Source organism: Anas platyrhynchos, chromosome 27 (assembly GCF_047663525.1).
Source record: "Anas platyrhynchos isolate ZD024472 breed Pekin duck chromosome 27, IASCAAS_PekinDuck_T2T, whole genome shotgun sequence".
NCBI lineage: Eukaryota > Metazoa > Chordata > Aves > Anseriformes > Anatidae > Anas > Anas platyrhynchos.
In genome coordinates this window covers 5,872,129-5,890,620 of record NC_092613.1, presented here as the reverse complement: position 1 = coordinate 5,890,620, position 18,492 = coordinate 5,872,129, and the positions used below count along the sequence as shown (strand labels likewise).

The window sequence follows — 18,492 nt, the reverse complement described above, 5'->3', positions numbered from 1 at the left end:
AGCAGGGACCTGGATGGGGTGGGATGAGCTTCCCCAGGTGGGGGCTCAACCCCATGCCCAGCCCACCAGCTTTCGGGGACCACCATGTCCCCAGTACACCATGCACACCCCTTCTCCCGGGGTTTAATTAACCAGCTGGATGCTAATTGCAGGGTGTGTGGCTGCCCAGCTCCCCCAGGGCTGTGGGGGCACGGTGTGGAGGCAGTGGGACCACCGTGCCCCATGAGGTGGGGGTCCAGGCACCCCACATAGGGACACCACAGCACCCCAGGCCTAATCCAGAGGTGATCCCAAAAACAGGAGACCCACCTGAGCTCCTGGGACGGCCCCACAAGGGTCAGGCAGGGCCACCACGAAGCTGCTCAGCTCCAGGGACTCGGTTCCTCCCAGCCCTGCTTCCCTGGGGCCTCACAACTATTTATTAATTAGGGGGCCTGGTTCCCATTAAGCAATCAGCAGCTGGGTCAGCACCACCGGAGCTGCAGAACAGCATCCCCCCTCCCCCAAAAAAACCCCAAACCACCCTGGGGGGGCTGAGTCAGAGCAGCACCAGCGCTCCCCCTTCCAACCAACCTGGGATTTCTGGAAAAAATAAATTAAAAAAGCACCAAAAGGGCAGCCCCCAAGCTCAGCCCTGGGAGAAATGGGGATTATGCCCCAGCACCACGGGGGGGACAGGGCTCTGGGTGCCCCCCACCTCCCTCCTGCGGGTAGAGAAGAACCAAGGCCACGCTGCGAGGCTCCGGCGTGTTGTAAATAAATATATTTTAATGATTCTTCTTCCATTCCAGTTCATTCTTTTATACATTTCTTTATAAAACAGTAGTAAAATTTTTTAATCAGAGCACAGTGCATTAAAAAAAAAAAAAAAAAAAAAAGACAAACAAAAACCCCAAAAAGATTAAAAAATAATAATAATAATAATAATAATCCACAACTGCTAACTCACGGCCTGGGGGGGGGGGATGCGGACGACCACCGGTGGGGGCCCCAGCCAGCCCCCCGCGTGCCATATAGCAGCACGGGGGGGCTTGGTGCAACCGTTTTATGGCCACGGTAAATCCCACAGGGCTTGGTGGTGGCACAGCGCGGGGGCACCGCCCGCCAGGATCAGTCTCTTTACAGGCACTAACGGCAGCGCACCAAGGACGCCAAGGCCTCCTGTGAAGATTTTGGGGTGAAACGGCCCCAAACCCACCGGCGTGCATCCCACCCAGCCGGTGTGTCCCCCCCATCCCCTTGCTCGCCTGCCCCTGCCTGGCACCGCCAGCACCTCTCTGCCCCTTCCCTCCTCTCGTCCCCGCACTTCCCCGCACCCTCCACGTCCCATGGGAGCTTCTCCGGGGGGCGCCGGGGCCACCCCACGTGCCACCCCGCGCCCCCACCTCGTTGCTCCTTCTCCATCCCGCTTTCCCATCGCGTCCTGACCCCGCCAGCCACGACATTCCCCGTCCTCGGTGCACAACGTGACCCTCGTCCCCATACGAGCTCCTGGCCGTGCACCCGCCCTCTCCAACACCCAACCTCCCGCAGCCCGGGGGGGGGTAACGCCATGCTCTAATGGGGTTTGGCAAAGGGGTCTCCTCTCTCCAGCTTTCCCCTGCACCCCGCTTTAGGTTTCCCAAAAAGTCAGAGCAGCGTTTTCGCGTTGGGCAGCTCACCCCCCTGGCCCCAGCTCCCGGTGAATGTCACCGGTGCCCAGGTGACAGCGGGGTTTGGGGTGCTGCCAGACCCCCCCCCAAAGGGTTTGCACGAGCTGTGGAGGAGCTGCACACCTGAACAAACCCCGGGACACCAAGCAACAAAATTCACAGGACCCCTCCCGTGCCTCGTGAATTAATTTGCTCTCCCCACTACCCAGAGGAGGAGGTTGGTGGGGGCGGGCAGCACCGCTCCTGCCCCCCCAGCAGGGAAGGAGAAGCCCCCACGGGGAGGTGGCAGCGTGACACAGCCACCGATGGCATCTGTGGGGCCACCGGAGCTGGGAGGGGGGCGAGGGGGCGGCAAGGCAAAAAGCTCTGAGCATCCTCTCCCTCCGGGGACTGGGGGGCTCCTCGCTCCCCTCCAAGCCCCGGGGAAGGAGTGAGGTCCCAGAGGGTTTTGCTGCAAGGCGAAAAGCAGCCGAGGGGCTGGGAAAGCTGCAGTCAGGCCAATGCCATGGCAAGCCAAGAAGGTCGGCTCCAGCTCCGGGCGAAAATAATAAAATAAAATAAAATAATAAAATAAAATAAAAAGCTTGCAAAAAGACGTGGCGGCACCCGGCGAGCCTTGAAGCGAGCCCCCTCCCACCCCTACCCCATTGCATAGAGAAAATGTACTCCTACGTAGATTCAAGTGCTCGGCGGGACGGGCTCCTCCTCCTCCAGGGAGGGGAGGAAGAGCTCGCCGTGACTTCAGCAACCAAACTCGAAGGCCCTCAGTCCTCGCCCCCAGCGCGGGCGCAGCTCCTGGTCACAGCATGTCCGCGTCCTCCATGCTGAAGCTGCTGCGGCGACTGCTGGCCTTGGAGGCCTCCGGGGACATGGCCGAGAACAAGGGGTCGGAGGCCAGGGGCAGCATGGTGTCCTGCATCAGCATCAAGTCCAGCTCCTTCTTGGAGAGCGAAGGGAAAGAAGCGCCGTGGCCGGGCTCCAGGCTATCCGGGAAGCCCCGGGAGCCGTCGTCGAAGCTCAGGCTGTGGGTAAAGTCCAGCTGGTGGTAGGGAGACTGCGGCGGCGCAGGCAGCGTCGGCTGCGATTCGGGGTCCTGGGGGGGCAGCAGCGGCTCCAGCGTCCCCTCGTCCCCGCCGGCTTCTTGCTTCACCACCTGCTGGGCCAGCTCAGCCACGTTGACACCCGAGGGCGACGAGGTGGGCAGCCCGTGGACGCGCGCCTGCATCTCCAGCTCCTGCCCAGAGAGCGTAGGAAAACTCGGTGGGGAGGTGGGGACACGGGGACAGGGCGCACGGAGGCAGGAGGGCAGAAGGGAGGCACAGAAATGGAAGGGAAAATGGGACAAAAGGACCAGGAAACTCATGGGGAGGGACAGGAGCGGTGACCCACGCAGAGCTCACCGCGGTGGCCTCAGCCCACGGTGTTCCCAGTGAGCTGGCAGCCCTAAAAAAGAGGGAGGGAGGCTCTGCCCCGCTGGTGGGAGGTGTGCTGGCAGCTGCAGAGCAGGGCAGAGGACGGGGAAGCTCACCTGGATGCGGAGCAGCAGCTGCTTGTTCGTCATCTCCAGCCGCCGCGAGTGGTTCTCCAGGTCCCGCGACCTCTGCAAGTCCTTCTGCATCCTCTTGATGTAGTCCACCGAAGCCTTCAGGATCGTCCCTTTGTTCCAGCGCACGTCCCTGCGGTGCAGGATGGAAAAAACAAAAAAAAAAAACAAAACAAAAAAAAAAAAAAAAAAAACACAAAAGGATTGCTGCCTGCACCCGCTCCCCAAAAAAGCCCCTCTCCAAGGATCTCCTGCCACGGGGCCGCGCACGGCGTGGAGCAAGCCCACGAGAGCCACGGGTGTCCCAGCCCCGCAGCCGCCGGGGATACCTACAGGTCGTTGGCTTTGGGGATCAGCATCCCCAGCTCCTTGATGCGGTCGTTGATGTTGAACCTTCGCCGCCTCTCAACTGCAGGGCGAGAAAAGAGGGGAGAGGTGAGGAGGTGGGGGGGAGCTCCTCAGTTCGTGGGGAGTGGGGACATTGTCGTGCCCCTATGGGACCCTCTGGATTCGGGGAGCTCAGGGTGAAAAACCAGCGGGGTGTAAGGAAAGCTGGGAGCTGAAATAGGGGAGGCAGAGCTCCTCCTGTCCGTGCGCACTGAGATCCCCGGGGCTCAGGGGTGACCTCTGGTCCCACTCCCACCCATCGCCCCCGCAGCTCTGACCTTCCCCCGGTGCTGATGGGAACAACAAGCGGGTGTTTTCGGCCCCACGGGTGTTTTGCAGAGCTGGGGAAGGGGTGGCCGTGGGGGTATTCCCCCTAGGGTGAGACAGGAGGGGAAGGGGACCCGGCTCAGACAGAGAGGGAAGGAGGACGGAGGGTGCTGGGGTGGGACAGGGAGCGCCGTGCCGCCCCCAACTCACTCAGGTTGTGATTGTCTTTCTTCTGGCGCTCCTTTGCCAGGGCTCGGCTCTCGGCATCTGCAACGGAGACCCACAGCATCACCCCGAGAGGCTGAGGCTGCGTCTCGCCCCTACAGCCTCCCCCAGAGCCATCCTTGGGACAGGGGAACCCCGGCCAGCCCCGCTCCTCGCTGTCACCACGGGCTCCAACCATGGGGATATCCCTGGGGCTGGGGACGTGCTGTGGGGCTGGGGACATGCTGTGGGGTTGGGGACACGCTGTGGGGCTGGGGACGTACCTGTCAGCTCTCTCTTCTGGGTGAGGTCGGCGGGGCAGGAGCTGCTGGTGACCCCGACGAGCGAGGCGGTCACCTGGGGGTCCCCGCTGTACACATTCATGTGACTGCTGGACATCGGCAGCTGGAAAGCAAAGGGACAGGAGGGTCAGCTCCATCCGGGGCCGGGAGAGAGGCTCGGCAATGGGATCGGGGTTTAAGATCAGCTCCTTGGCCTCCAGGACGCGAGTGCGCAGACTGGGCAGGTATAATTGTCTTCCCGGGCCCTTAAAGCAGCTATAATCAGAGTCGCCAAGAAAACAGGACTTCAAAGGGCGCAGCTGATCCCCTCCCACGGCCAGCATCTAAAATAGGGCAGGTGAATCACATCCCAAAAGGGCCTGGCAGGATGAATCCCACTGCAAGGCTCAAACCAACCCACGGACCCGGCCCCGGGAGGCGGCGCTGCGCCGGGAGAGCTCCTGGGAGGGGATAGGGTTAGGGTTAGAGGTTGGGGTTAGGGTTATGATTAAGGTTAAAGGTTAGGGTTAGGGTTGGGGTTAGGGGTTACGGTTACAGGTAGCATTCGGGGTTAGAGGTTAGGGTTAGGGGTTAGGGTCAGGGTAAAGGGTTCCGGGTTAGGATTAGGGTTAGAGTTAGGGTTTGGGGTTAGGGTTAGGGTTAGATCTGTCGTTACGGTTAGGGTTAGGGGTTAGGCTTAGGGTTTGGGGTTAGGGGTTAGTTTTATGGTTAGATCCGTCGTTAGTTTTAGCGTTAGGGTTAGGGTTGGGGTTAGGGGTTCGGGGCAGGGTTAGGGTTAGGGTTAGGGTTAGGGTTAGGGTTAGGGGTTAGGGTTACGGTTAGGGTTAGAGCTAGTGCCTAGGGGTTAAGGGTTAGGGTTAGGTTTATATTTAGGGTTAGGGGTTTGGATTAGGGTAAGGGCTTAGGGCTTAGGGTTAGTGTTAGGGTTAGGCATGTCTCCCCATGCCACACCTCCACACCTCCCATGCCCCTGTCCCTGCGCTCGTGCATTTTTTTAGGGTTCCGGACTGTCATTAAAGAGCACAAGAAGCTGAAGCACTGGCAGGGCCATCTCACTGCCCCCCTTCCCCAGCCCCAGGTTGTCCAGGCCTCCCCAAACTGTTCCCCGTCCCCCCCCTCAGGTCCGAGCCAGCTCTGCCCGGTGTTGTCCCCCCTCCACGGCACCCCCCCTGGCCACCCTCCCTCAATCAAGACTCACCGTGTTGGGCATGTGGACTTCGGGGTTCATATACCCCAAAACATCATCCAGGCGCATGATGTCATCGATGACCTCATCGAACTGCAAGAGAAAGCCATACGGGGTCACTCTCCAGGCCGTGCCGAGGGTCCCCGTGCCCACCCAGCAGCCCGGCGGCCCCCTCCTCACCTCCCTCTCGGGGTTGGAGCCGATGTTGAGCATGGCCATGGGGCTGTTGGGCGCGCTGTTGCCCGCCGAGGAGGAGAGGACGTGGCCGGGCCGCACGCCGGGGGACGCGGCCGGAGGGGGTTTTGGCGAGTGGCTGGCGGGGCTGACGTGGGCGGCGAATTTGTTCCCGTAGGTCTCGGAGAGGTACGCCTGCACCTTTTTATCCCGCGACTTCTGCAGGTGGTAGGTGGTGGGGTTCTCTAAATAGGACTGCACCTGCGTGGAAATAACCCGTCAGGACCCCCACGTCGATGAGGGATCCCCCAAATCTCCACCCTCTCCAACCCCGTTCCCCGGCACCGTTACCTTGAGGACCTCTCCGGGCACGGGCGGCGGGGACTGGTAGTGGACGGGGGTGTTGATGGCCGGGCTGGAGGCCACCGGCATCCGCTGCTGCTGCATGTAATTCATCATCATCTGCTGCTGCATGCGCTCCCTCTCGGCCTCCTGCTGCGCCTGCTGCTTCATCAGCTCCATCCGCAGCCCGATGCGGGACGCCATGGTGCAGCGGGGGGGCGGGGGGCCACGGGCGCCCACCAGGCACGGAGGTGACCCTACGAGGAGAAAAGGCGTCAGGAATAAGAGCCTGCTTCGAAATTGAGGCATGGGGAGGGGACGTCCTGCTGATCCTGCACCTGATGTCGCTACGTCGAGGAGCCAACCGTGCCGCGAAGCCGTGGCTCAGATTTTGGCTCCGATTTGGGTGCTGCCATCATTGAGCTGCGCACCGAGCGTCGCGCCGGGGCAGCTGGGCTCTGCCCCAACGTGGATGAGTGAGAAAGGACAGCCCTAATGACAGACGGACGGACAGACGGACGGACGGGTCTGCCCACAGATCCGTGTGACGGCACCGCTGGCCCTGGGGACAATGAGGGGAGGAGAGGACAGGTCACGGCGGGACTCGGGGGACACCCTGGGGGAGATGGGGATGGTGAGGGGCACAGCATCGGAGCATGCTCTGGAGCCACCAAGCTCCGAAAAGAGGGGCAGCAAAAAGCCAGAGCAGCCCAAAAGAGAAAGAGAAAGCAAGGGGAGGCCGGGAAGAAAAGGCAGCCCCGTGCCAGGCGCCGCAGGCGGGCCAGGACCAAACCTCCACCACGGCACGGGCGAACAACGCGGCTTTGTGCCGGGCCGGCACGCGAGCGCGGCGGCGGGGAGAGGCGTGCGTGGCCCCACAGCGCACAGAGCTGCTCTTGTTCCCCCGTACAAAAGGGGACGGTGGCCCGAGGAGGGCAGGGGAGGCTGCAGGGACAAGGGGACAGCCACGGGGCCAGGGGACAGCCGCATGAGCTGCCCGGCACGGGGTACGAAGCTCGGCTGGGAACCGCGGAGATGTTTTGCCGCACGGGGATGGGATGGGGATGTGGGATCAGGGCTCTGCAAAGCCCCCGTCCCCTCTTGTAGGGCAGCCCTGGGGCAGCACCCCCAGAGAAATGGAGAGGGTTTTGCTGTTTAAACTCAACATGTAATTGCAGACAAAGGGGTCGCGGGGGATGCAGGGGGTTGGCGAGGTGTCCGACACACGGTGCCACGCCGTATCCTAAGGGGGAAATTAAATCGAGGCAGCGTGGACAGAAATACGATTACATGGCTCAAGAGCCAGCTATTGAACAGCAAGGGGAAGGTAATTAATTAGACACGGTGGCCCATCTGAAGGGGGCAGGGAGGAGACGGGCCTGGGACAGCTCGCGAGCAGAGCTCCGTTAAGACGCCGGCGCAAACAGCCTTGGAGGGGGCGCAGGAGGATGCTGGAGATGAGCAACAGCTGAGCTGCCAGGGGACGGCCTGTAAGGAATAAAACAGGGCTGAAGGGGGAGAAATCACAGCTTATTGGGATAATAACCCCAAAGACAGAGCGCAAGGTGAGAGGAAAAGCCTCCAAGAGTAGCTGGGACATGCAATGAGCCCTCCCGGTGCCATGGAACAGAGTGGGCACAGCCGGGGCACGGAGGGGGAAAAGCAGCCAGCCCCAAAAAGTGGTGTTTTCTGGGCTGCTTCCAGCACAAGGGGATGGCAGGAAGGGATTTCAAGCCATGCATGGGACCCTGTGGGATCACCCGCCCTGGTTCCAAGCCAGCAGCTCCAGGCCCCACGAACCATCCCAAGGGGCCTGCGCGGCCAGGCTGGGTGGGCACAGGGGGAGGACAAGGAGGGGAGCAGGGGGAAGGTGAAACAAAAGGGACCGGCACCTCCAGCGCTGGGAAAACCCAGTTTGGAGGGCGAGGATGGAGCCGCAGAGCCGGGGGGGTGATTTGGGGGCTCCCAGGGACACTTTTCAGAAAGGGCACGGGGCGGGAAGGTGTCACGGGAAGCGTGCCGGAGCGCAACCACCCACAGCACAGCACCCGTCATCCCTGTCCCCCCTAAACCAGCCCGGCTGCAGGATCTTCCCCTCAGCCCCTGTATAGGAAACGGGGGCGGGGGGAGCAGAAAACACTGCTTTTCCCACCCCACCCCCCCCAGGGAAACCCCTGCTCGAAGCCACGGAGAAGGGGCGCCCCCGAGGGCGAGATGGGGAAGGGTGGTCAGAGCAGGGCCCAGCCTCCAGCGAGCGATAAGCAGAGGGGGAAATTGGGTCAGGTTTAAAATAACCCGCTCGGTTCTGCTCGGCTGCGCCCCCCCCGGAGTGCCCAGCAGCTTCTGCTTTCGCTCTGACTCAGCCCCACCAGGAGGGAGAGGGCCGGGGAGCGGGGAGGCACCCCAGGGGACACGTCCCGTCCCCCTCCAGGGGACACATCCTGCATCTCTGGGGTGGACAGGACCACGTTTGGGATTCCTGCTGCTCCTGGGAAGGAGAAAGGCGTTCGCAGCCAGAGCAAAGCACATCCAGCGGCTCGCCCGGACCCGGTCCTCACCTGGAGGGGACCCTGGTGGGTCAGGATGCATTGGGTTACCCCATGGGTGCTGCCAGGGCACCTGCTCGGGGCGATATCCCCGGCGGTCACCGAGCGGATCCAGGGATGGAGTGGGGTGGTGGGAGGCAACGGGAAGGGGATGGAGTGGGAACAAGCCACAGGGTGAGAAGGCAGAAGGGAAATAGGGAAAGAGGCCGGGGAGCCCAAGCTGCCCCAAGAGATGCACGGAGGACGGCACGGATTTCCCAGAGGAAACCCCCGGTGCTGCGAGTGCTGGGAACGCCGCAGACCTGACCCTGAGTCCTCGGGGGGGAAAAAGTAAATCCCCGCATCACTGCAGCATCACACCCTAAAATCCCAGCAGCTTTTAGGGAGAAAAACTCCCGGTGTGAGCAAAAAATCCTTGGCTCTCCAGGACAGCGTCCCTCCCGGTCGCGTGCAGCAGGGTGAGTGCTGCCGGTGCCCCCCCCGGACACCGTGCGAGGCCGGAGCCAAGGAATTTGTCTCCCTTCTGAACACCCCCGGTGCTACCGAGCCGCACGGTTATTTCGGGACCTTTCCTGCCTTTCCTCTGGGGGTGTTATTTCATCAGGCAGATCCTCCCGTGCCCAGGCTGCGCTCGGGAAGAAGCACAGCCGGAGCTGCGCCCCACGGCACGGACCCCAGCGCTGCTCCACGGGGCTCTGCACGGCCCCACAGCCACCCGCTGTCCCCACACGAGGCCAGTGGCCCCAAAAAGGGGCAGATGTGTCCCCAGAGTTGCTCATGCAGTGGGGGTGGCAGCCAAGGGCACCCCGCTCCTGGTGCTGTCCCCGTCCCCACACACACGGCCCCCCACCGCCTCGCCCCCAAGCGCACCTCCGAGCGCGGATGCGGCTGGAAGGCAAAAAATAAAAATAAAAAAATAAGAAGTTGGGGTTAAAAATAAAACCTGCCCGGAGCCAGTCCCTGGACACAGCCCCAGCAGGATCGCGTTACCCTCCCAGCAGCACCCAGCGAGTGCACCACCTCCAACCTGGGAGGAGAAAGGGGGGGGGGGGGGCACTGCCCCAGGGTTTTGTGGCATTGGGGCCGAGTCCCCCACCCCACCCCATCACCGGCACACCGGGAAGCTCCGCAGCCACCCCCCGCCAGTCGCTCGTGGGCATCACAAATGGAAAAATCAATCGGCAGCTTGAGCCTGCCCCGGCCTTAGGGAGCTGGGGAGGGGGGGCTGGTGACCGTGCCTCCCCTCCACACCCCCCCCCCCCCAGGTCCTGTGCTGCTTCATTGAGAAGCACGAGGGCTGAGAAAAGGAAACGGGGAAGAAAGAAGTGAAAATAGCTCCGCTTCTTGCTACGAGCAGCGAGCGCCCGCCGAGCCTTCCTTCCTGGTTTTTGTTTTTCATAGGCAGGGAGTGGTGGGGGGGGGGTGCAGGGGCAGCGAGCGAGGACACCCCCGTGCGCCCCAGCCCGGCTCTGGCGAAGCACCCGCAGCCGTTTTGGGGACGCAGCAGCCCCCTGGGTGCAGGGCAGCCCCCTGGCCAGGCCAGGACACGCGGCGGTGGCGATGCTCAGCCCACGCTGAGATTTCCTCCAAGGGCACCCAGCGCCTCCTGCTCCCCCCCCGCGGCTCCGTTTCACCCCAGCTCTGGGTGCCAAGTGGCAAAAAAGGCACCCGGCTGCCCCTGACACCACCGGGGCACCCCAAAACCACCCCGCGGGGTGTCCCCAGTAAAGCCACCCATGGACAGGGAGGAAGGGGGACACGCGTTACCTGGGCAGGGGGCGGCGGGGGACAAGGGGGGGTCTCCGGGCGCTGAAGCTGGCCTCTCGCAGCTCCTCTGTGCTCCTCGCCGCCCTGCCCGGCTCCTGCGCCGGCCCCGCGTTTCCTCATTTTTCGGGCCCTGCTTTTAACGCAGCAGCAGCCGCAGCGGGCGCGGGCGGAGGAAGTTGCAAAAAAGCCTCCCAACCTGCTGGCTCGTCTCGCTGCAGCACGGGAGGCAGCGCTGGGGCCGGGGAAAAGAGAGGGACAAAAATAGCCCCGGCCACCGCCACCCGCTGCCGGGCTCTCCGGGGTGCCAGAGTCCCCCCCCCCCCCGGTGGGGTCTGCCCCATCGCAGCCCCTCGGGGCCACCGGGAAAGAGCTGCTGGTGGTGACATCCTGCCCTAAAAGCAGTGATGGAGGGGCAGGGGCTGCTCCTCGTCCCTCCAAGGGATGGGATCCCAATCCCTCGGTGTGCCCGGAGAGCTGGATCCGGCCCCGCGTGGGATGAGGGGCGCAGCTCACCGGGGTCCCTCCGGCACCCCCAGCAGTGCCCACCACTGGGGATGGGGATGCCGGTGCTGGGCACCACCAGGATGGTGGCAGCAAGTCTGGGGGACAACAAGGACACCAGTGTGATGCCCTAAAGGGCTGGCACGGTGCCGGGGACCCCGCACACATCCTCCTTGTGCAGAGCCTCCTCACACCCTCTCCATTTTGCGCCTGTGCTGGGGACACCCACGGGGCTGGGGTCCCACCACGAGGGCAGCTACGTCCCTATTGTCACCTCCTGCATCCTCCCTGTGGGACGATGCCCACCCCATGGGTGAGCCCCCGAGGAAGCCCCCCCAGGCCAGGCGGCTGAGCCGCTGCCGTGCCAGCACCGTGCCCGCCCTGCCAGCGCCGCGGGCTGGCACCCGGCCGGTGCCGCGCAGCTGGGCCTGGCCCCACAGCCTCCCCTCACCCCGACTTGGCAGTGGGGGGGGGATTTACGCCGTGCCAGCGTCCCCACGGTGTCAGGGGTCGGGTGACACTGGCACCCAGCAGGAGGAAGGTCGGGGTCCTTCATCTTCATCGGCACACGGCTCCTTTTTGGCGCACGGGGCAGCGGGGCAGGGTCGGACCCGGGGTGGGAGGAAGGAATTCCTCCCCACGAGGGTGGCCAAACCCCGGCAGCGGGGTCCCCTCCATCCTTGGGGACACCCAAGGCTCAACCCAGGCTCAGCCCTGAGCATCCCCATCCAACGGCACCGCTTGGGGCTGGGCCAGAGGCTCCCGAGGCCGCATCTGCTGGAGGATGAGGATGGGGAGGGGGGAATGGGGACAGCCGGAGAGCAGCAGCGCCCTCGGAGGCGGACGGGGCCCAGCCAGCTCGAGGCACCTTCCCTTCACCACCAGCACGCAGCCCTGAAAGGGAGAAGGAGAAGGCGGAGGGGGGGGAACTTGGCAAATCCCAGCAGGAGTCAGTTGACAGCGCCAGCGAGCGCCTGAGTCACCGGGCCTGTTTTTAGCCCCGGCATTTGAGAAACGTGGACCACGGCGCTGTTAACAGGCGCTTGGGTCAAAGGCCAAATGTTTTCCCTGCCATGCGTTAAATGCTGCTCTTGGAAGCGGCCCAGACGTTTAGCACAGTGAAAACATTAACGCTCGGTGCGGGCGGCAGCAGGACCCCGAGAGAACCAGGGCCCTGATGGGGAGGTCTCGGGACCCAAAAAGCATCGGGGCACGGTCACCGAGAGCCACCCTGAGCGTCCCCTGTCACAGCGGCACCCCTGGAGCAGGATTACCAGGGTGAGCCTCTGGTTCTGGAGGCACCAAGGACATCCCCAGGAGCCAGGTTCCCACTTTTTGTGGCCACCTTTATGGGGTCAGTAACACAAAGCCTCGCTCCTTTGCCCCAAAAGGCCTCCACGGCACAGGGGTGGCCACGGTGCCACCCCAGGTGGGCTCAGCAAGCAGAGGCCGGGACCTCACCGCTGTAGGGCCAGATCCTGCCCCTACAGAGGGCCCCGAAACAGAGCCAAATCCCTTCCTGCAGCAGGAAAGCAGCCGGGGCTGCGCGGGGGCCCCCGATTGAAACATCACTGTCGGACCGACCGCCGCGAGCACAAACAGCCAGAGCCGACAAGTTGCCGCCCTCCCCTCCCGGAGAGGCAGGCAATTAAAAATAAAAGTGTTAACAGGCAGAAGGACGTTCCTGGGGCCAGGACGAGCCAACGGCCGCACAGGGGCCGGGAAGGGCCGTGGAGGCCCAGCACCACCCCAGGCTGTGATTAATCGTGCCCGGACCGTGGCGGCCGTGCGGCGAGGAGCAGGAGAGCGCAGTGACCTTGGGGAGGCCCCAGCCGTGCCGGCGGGGAAGGACGCACAGCCTCACCGTGTCCCCCCCCAGAGAAAGGATAAAAACAGGAGCAAGAGGGCAAAACCCCACCCTGAGGTCACCCCGCACCACTCGGGTGCTGGGTTTGATGGTATTTTTCCTTTAAAATGCATAAATAAGGGAAATTGGAAGCGCGCCTCTCTCCACATTCCCCCAGCTTGGGGCGCAGCGCACCACGGTGCTCCCCAAAAACCCTGCCAGGGGGGTCCCTAGGGGGGGACACCCAGCATAACCAAGCCCCCAGCCCCTCTCCGGGCGCTGCAGCCGGCGCTGGGTGCCAGCAGCCACCTGCGACCCGAGCTGGGGGTGCTGCCAGCGCCGCCCCCGGCCGTCCTCCCCCCCGTGCCGTGCTGCTGCGGGGAGGTAATATTTATAAATACGCCGCCGCCCGCCCGCTCGCAAGGTGGATTTCATGTAACCGTACCGCGGCCGCTCGCCCCGGCCCCGCGCCCGCCCCGGCCCCAGGAGCTGCAGCTGTTCCCCAGGCCCCCCCCCATACTCATAAACAACTCGGGGACAGCCAGTGCCATGTCCTCTCCCTGCCACCAGCCCCGGTGAGCGGCCGGTGGCGGCACCTTACCGGTGGCAGGGACCTTTCTCCTCTCCGCGCCGCTCGCCAAGGTCAAGGGCGGACGCCGGGAGCCCCCCGGTGCAAAGCCAGCCCCTGCCCCGCAGCGAGGAGGGTGCACGAGGTTGGGGGTGTTCACCCTGCTTGCTCGGGTCCCGTGCCACGCGTTGCGCTGGTTTGAGCACGCTGGAGCCGAGAGGTTTTGCCCGAGCGGGTTGGGATTGATCCAGGCGAGGGCTTCGCCTGGAGAGGGGCGCGAAGGGCACCAAGCCCCCCGCCCCGGGGCATGGGAGAAGATTTGGCCCCAGAGGAGCTGGCGCGGCGCTGGGGCTGCGATAGGCACCCACCCTGCTGCAGATAAGGCAGGAGCTGCTGTCAGCACTGAGCCCGCTGGCACCCGACCCTCTGCCCACGAGCCAAGGAAACGCGGCCCCCGCTCTGCCCAACCAGCCCGGCCGGACCCCCCCCGGCTGAAAAACCTCCCCAGCACCTTCCTCGCCCCCATCCTTTCCTCCTAAAACCTCCCGGCCCCGTGCGATTCCTCCAAATCAGCCTGGGGGCAGCCAGAGCTGCTTGGGGACACGCCTGTCCCCGAGCACACGCTGCCACCAGGGGTGGGGGCACATCAGGGACAGCACAAATCCCGCACCAGGGACCCCCCCCGAAGCCCCGTGTGGGCTCCCACTGCTACAGGTGGGCTCGCCCCACCGGGCAGCCAAGGGACCCAGGCCGGGTGCCCTCACACCCCTGCGAATTTTGGCACCTGGGCGCCGGGGCAGCAGCTGCACAAACTGCGCTCGAGGTTCGGCCCCGCGCTGAAAGGAGAATTTACAGCCCAGCCGGAGCCGGGCAGGACGGAGCGGTGGGAAAGCAGGCACGGGATGGCAAACGGCTCTTCACCGACGGCACCGCCTTCAGCTTCCCAGCTGTTTAGACGAGAATTAAATCGCTTCCATTAATTGCATGCACGTACGGCGAGGAAAGGAAAAAAAAAAAAAAACAAGAGCGAGTTAGCCGGCAGGGAAAGATGTTGTTTGGGCGTTTCAGGTTTATCCGGTGAGAAAGTTGCACTGGTTTAAGTAAAGCAGAGCATTATTTAAGCTCCGTGGGGAGCCTCCGGCCTCACGAGCAGCCCCCGGGCTCCTCCATCCCAGACCCAAAGCACCCCATCATCGGGGCAGAGCCTGGGGGCAGGCGGGACGAGCTCAGCCCCCACCCTGTAACGCCTCCGGAGCACCCTGCCCAGGTCCCACCATCCTCGGGCACCAAGTGGGGGCCCCAGGACCCGGCCCCCCGGGACCATCGCTGCCTCTCTCCAGGAGCAAGGCCTCTCTCAGGGTCTCTTCTTCCACCCCTGGGGAAACCGTGTGGCTTGGTTGTGTTGTTTTTTTTTTTTTTTTTGCCTTTTTCCCCCCTTTCTTTCTCGCCTTTTTGCCATTTCATATTTACAGCTTTGCTCCGCTGCCCGCCCAGCACCAAGGTGGGTGGAAGGGGTTGGCAGAAGCAGCGGTGCGGGCACCGGGGGCAGCCCCGTGCCCATCCTCTGAGTTTTCCTTCCCAATTTCTCATCGCCTCCACCTCCCTCGGGTCTCACTGGAGGGGAAGGAGCAGAACCGGAGTTTGCTCCGGATCCCCGACAGCTTCTGGAGCCCGGGGCTCAGCCTCCTGCATCCCACGGCCGGGCAGCTCCGGGCTGCAGCCCCGGCTGGCGAGGGCGCAAACCCCCCCCGAAACTGTGCCAAAACCCAACCACGACGAGTCACCGGCACCCACCGGGCTCCTCCTGCAGCACCAGGGGCAAGGAGAAGCCGTGCAAATATTTCCTGACACTTCACCCCTGCGCATCGCAGCGCCGTCACCCTGGCCATGCTTCAGCCTCCGAATCCCCAAAGCAAACGGGGACTCGGCCACCACGGGCAGCATCGGGGCCCGTGGCCACCGGGACTCCCCGGGGGATGATTTGGGGACGTGGATGTGCTGAGCTGACCCCAGTAAGTGGCCGGCCCCGGTCCCTTTCAGATCGACATGCACCAGATCTGGGCAGTGGACATGGTGGCATGGCTCGAGGTGTCCCCCCCAAAAAAAAAAACAAACAAAGCACCAACTCCAAGTGATTATGAAAAAATGATTAATTGGGGAAATTCGGGGATGGGGCCTGGTGGGAACCGGCTGCAGAGGGGATGGAGAAGGCGGCTGTGCCGTGCTCAGCACCAGGAAATCTTCCATCCCATCTACTGCCCCCCCCAAAAAAAAGGATAGAGAAACACATACGCAGGGCTTTGGTCCATGCCCTCACCACACCAGGCCCCCAGCACCCCCCAAAACACCAGGAGGGCTGCAGGGAGCCGGGGGGGGCACATTGCTGCCCTCGGTGCCCCCGCTTTCCCGGCACCCTCCTCGCCGTGCCTTTACCAACCCCACCTCCTCTTCCCCAACCATTTTCCCCATTTCCCCAGCGGGAAACACCCCCAAAAAACCCCAAACCCCTTCTAGTTCAGCAGCTCGCGGGCCTGGGGTGCCCTCCCCACCCCCGGGAGCATGGCAGAAGCAGCGGCTGAGCCGTGGGGCTGTGCACACACGTGGTGCCGGCCCGCACGGGGGGAAAAAAAAATAAAAAAATAAATAAAAATAAAAAGAACGAGCTGGAAAGGGCGGCCGCGTCCCAAAACGCCCGGATGCTGGAGTCGCCCCGCTGCACCCAGCCCCACCCCGAGCGGTTTCCTACTGATAAGGGTGGTGGTGATGGAGGGGGGGGGGGGGCGCAGCTGGCATCCTCCCCAAAACACGCCGCCCCCCCTGTGCCATGGGGTCACCACGTGCCGCTTCCCGGTGCCACCACCACAGCTGGAGATAACCGAGCCCCCCAGTGCTGACCCCCCCCCAGCAGGGTCTCACCCCCAGGACCCCCTTTGGAGGGGTGTGTGTGTGGAGGGGGGGGTCAGGGTGGGCTCAGCCCCCCCCCAGCACCCAGGGGGAAGCGGGGACGCCGCAGCCGTGCGCAACGGCGGCGGCGAAAAGCAAAAGGGGAGCGAGTGGTGGGGAGGGGGAAAACCCCCCAAACCCCACAACCTCCACCCAAAGCTGATACATGGGGATAAAATAACCCCCCTGCAAGCCCCCCCCGGTGCCTCAAGGGCAGGGGAGGCGGCAGAAGGGCTGGGATTGCTGGAAGCAGGCCCTGCGCGCCCGCGGGCTTATTTATTTATCCGGGGAGCGCCCAACAATAACCTCCATATTTAGTTTTTTTTTCCTCTCTCTCTCTCCCTCTCTCTCTCTCTTTTTTTTTTATTTTTATTTTTTATTTTTTTTTAAAGGAAATTTCCCCATCGTCTGACTCACCCAGGCTTTTAGAGGACACGGGGCGCGGGGGCTGGCGTAATCGCTCCGGCTTCTTCGCAATTAAATTCGCCGGAATAATTAAGGGGCACCAAGAGGTTTAACAGCAAACCCCCCCCCCCCCAACCCCCTCCGTGCCCCCCCTCCCTGCGCTCGGGGATCCCAAAAAAAGTTGTTTTGGAGGGGGGGAGGCCTCTCGCAAAGCCCAAAACAGCCTCGTTGAGACCCTGGGGGGGGATTTTGGGGGTCTCCTTTGCGCCTCCCCAAAGCCGGGGGGGGTCGCTCCCTAACTTGGGGGTGCAGCTTGGGGGGGGGGCACCGGGGGCTGAGCATCCGTGCCTCAGTTTCCCTGTGTGTGTGCACGGGGGGGGCACCCCCTAAACCCAAAAAAAAGCGAACTTAATGGAGGCGGGGTGGTGGGGGGGTGCGCACCACCCCCACTTTTCGGCTTAGGGGCGGAGGGGGGGGGGGGATTCTCGGGTAAGAGAAAGGAGGAAAAAAAAAAAAAAAACGGGAGGGGGGGGGGGGAAAGAAGCTAAAAAAACACAGCAGGAAAACAGCGCAAAGAAGAGGGAAAAAAATTAAAAGGGGGGAAAAACGAGCAAAAAAAAAAGCGGCCGCGAGCTCGGGGCGAGGAAGGAGCCCCCCCCAAAAAAAACACCCCCCAACCCTTAGAGGCACTCACCCGGCTCGGCCCGGCCCGGCCCGGCTCGGCTCGGTCCCGCTGGTGCTGCACCGAGGGAGGGCAGCACCGCCCGGCACTGCCCGGCTCGGCTCGGGCTCGGCACGCCGGGAGCTGGAGGCCGCCCGGGGCAGGGCTGCCCGCGCCTGCCGGGAGTTGTAGTCCCGGCCCCCTCCTTCCTCCGGCTCCGGGTGGTTTTATACCCGGGGGGGAGATGAAAGGGGGGAGGCAGGGCCGGGCCCGGCTGGGCTCAGGGTGAGGATTGGGTTGGGGCTCTGCGGCTCCTTGCACCAGGGTCGTGAATTTCCTTGCACTAGGGTTGTGCAGCTCCTTGCACTAGGGTCATGCATTTCCTTGTACCAGGGTCATGCAACTCCTTGCACTGAATCATGTAGCTCCTTGCACCAGGGTCGTGCATTTCCTCGCACCAGGGTCATGCAACTCCTTGCACCAGGGTCGTGCAGCTCTTTGCACTGAGGTCGTGCAACTCCCTGCACCAGGATTGTGCAACTCCTTGCACTGAATCATGTAGCCCCTTGCACCAGGGTTGTGCAGCTCCTTGCACAGGGATTATGCAACTCCTTGCACCAGGGTCGTGAATTTCTTTGCACTAGGGTCGTGCAGCACCTTGCACTAGGGTTGTGTGTTTTCTTGCACCAGGGCTCTGCAGCTCCCTGTGCCAGGGTCGTTCAACTCCTTGCACTGAATCATGGAGCCCCTTGCACCAATGTCGTGCAGCTCCTTGCACTAAGGTCATGCAAATCCCTGCACCAGGATCGTGTAGCTCCTCGCACAGGTATTATGCAGCTCCTTGCACCAGGGTTGTGCATTTCCTTGTACCAGGGTCATGCAGCTCCTTGCACAGGGGTCGTGCAGCTCCCTGCACCAGGGTCGTGAATTTCCTTGCACGAGGACTGTGCAGCTCCTCACACCGGGGTTGTGCAACCCCCTGCACCAGGCTGATGCAACTCCTTGCACTGAATCACACAGCTCCTCGCACTAGGATTCGTGCAGCACCTTGCTCAGGGGTCGTGCAGTTCCTCGTGCCAGGGTCCTACAGCTCCTCGCACTGGGATTCGTGCAGCACCTTGCACTGGGTTGTGCAGCTCCTGGCACCAGGGTCCTGCAGCTCCCCACCTCTGCTCATCCTGCTCCTCGCAGGTTCCCG

At 63.2% G+C, this 18,492-nt stretch overlaps 1 protein-coding gene across 6 annotated transcripts; it reads right to left on the bottom strand.

The window, feature by feature from the left end:
• Nucleotides 1-748: 748 nt before the first annotated feature.
• TFEB (transcription factor EB) lies at nt 749-17,483 on the bottom strand. Of its 6 annotated transcripts, XM_072028357.1 has the most exons (10): nt 17,328-17,407; nt 6,396-6,619; nt 6,067-6,314; nt 5,722-5,976; nt 5,554-5,634; nt 4,338-4,458; nt 4,060-4,116; nt 3,529-3,604; nt 3,181-3,328; nt 749-2,886 (listed from the first exon to the last, which is right to left on the bottom strand). In XM_072028357.1, the coding sequence occupies exons 3-10, from the start codon at nt 6,259-6,261 to the stop codon at nt 2,452-2,454; spliced, it is 1,368 nt and encodes a 455-aa protein (XP_071884458.1). In that variant the 5' UTR covers nt 6,262-6,314; nt 6,396-6,619; nt 17,328-17,407; the 3' UTR covers nt 749-2,451. The 6 variants fall into 6 exon arrangements, with proteins under 6 accessions (XP_071884458.1, XP_038024316.1, XP_071884461.1 ...); XM_038168388.2 differs by lacking the exon at nt 6,396-6,619 and having other exon boundaries at nt 17,328-17,483; XM_072028360.1 differs by lacking the exon at nt 6,396-6,619 and having other exon boundaries at nt 17,338-17,406.
• Between the last annotated feature and the right edge of the window lie 1,009 nt (nt 17,484-18,492).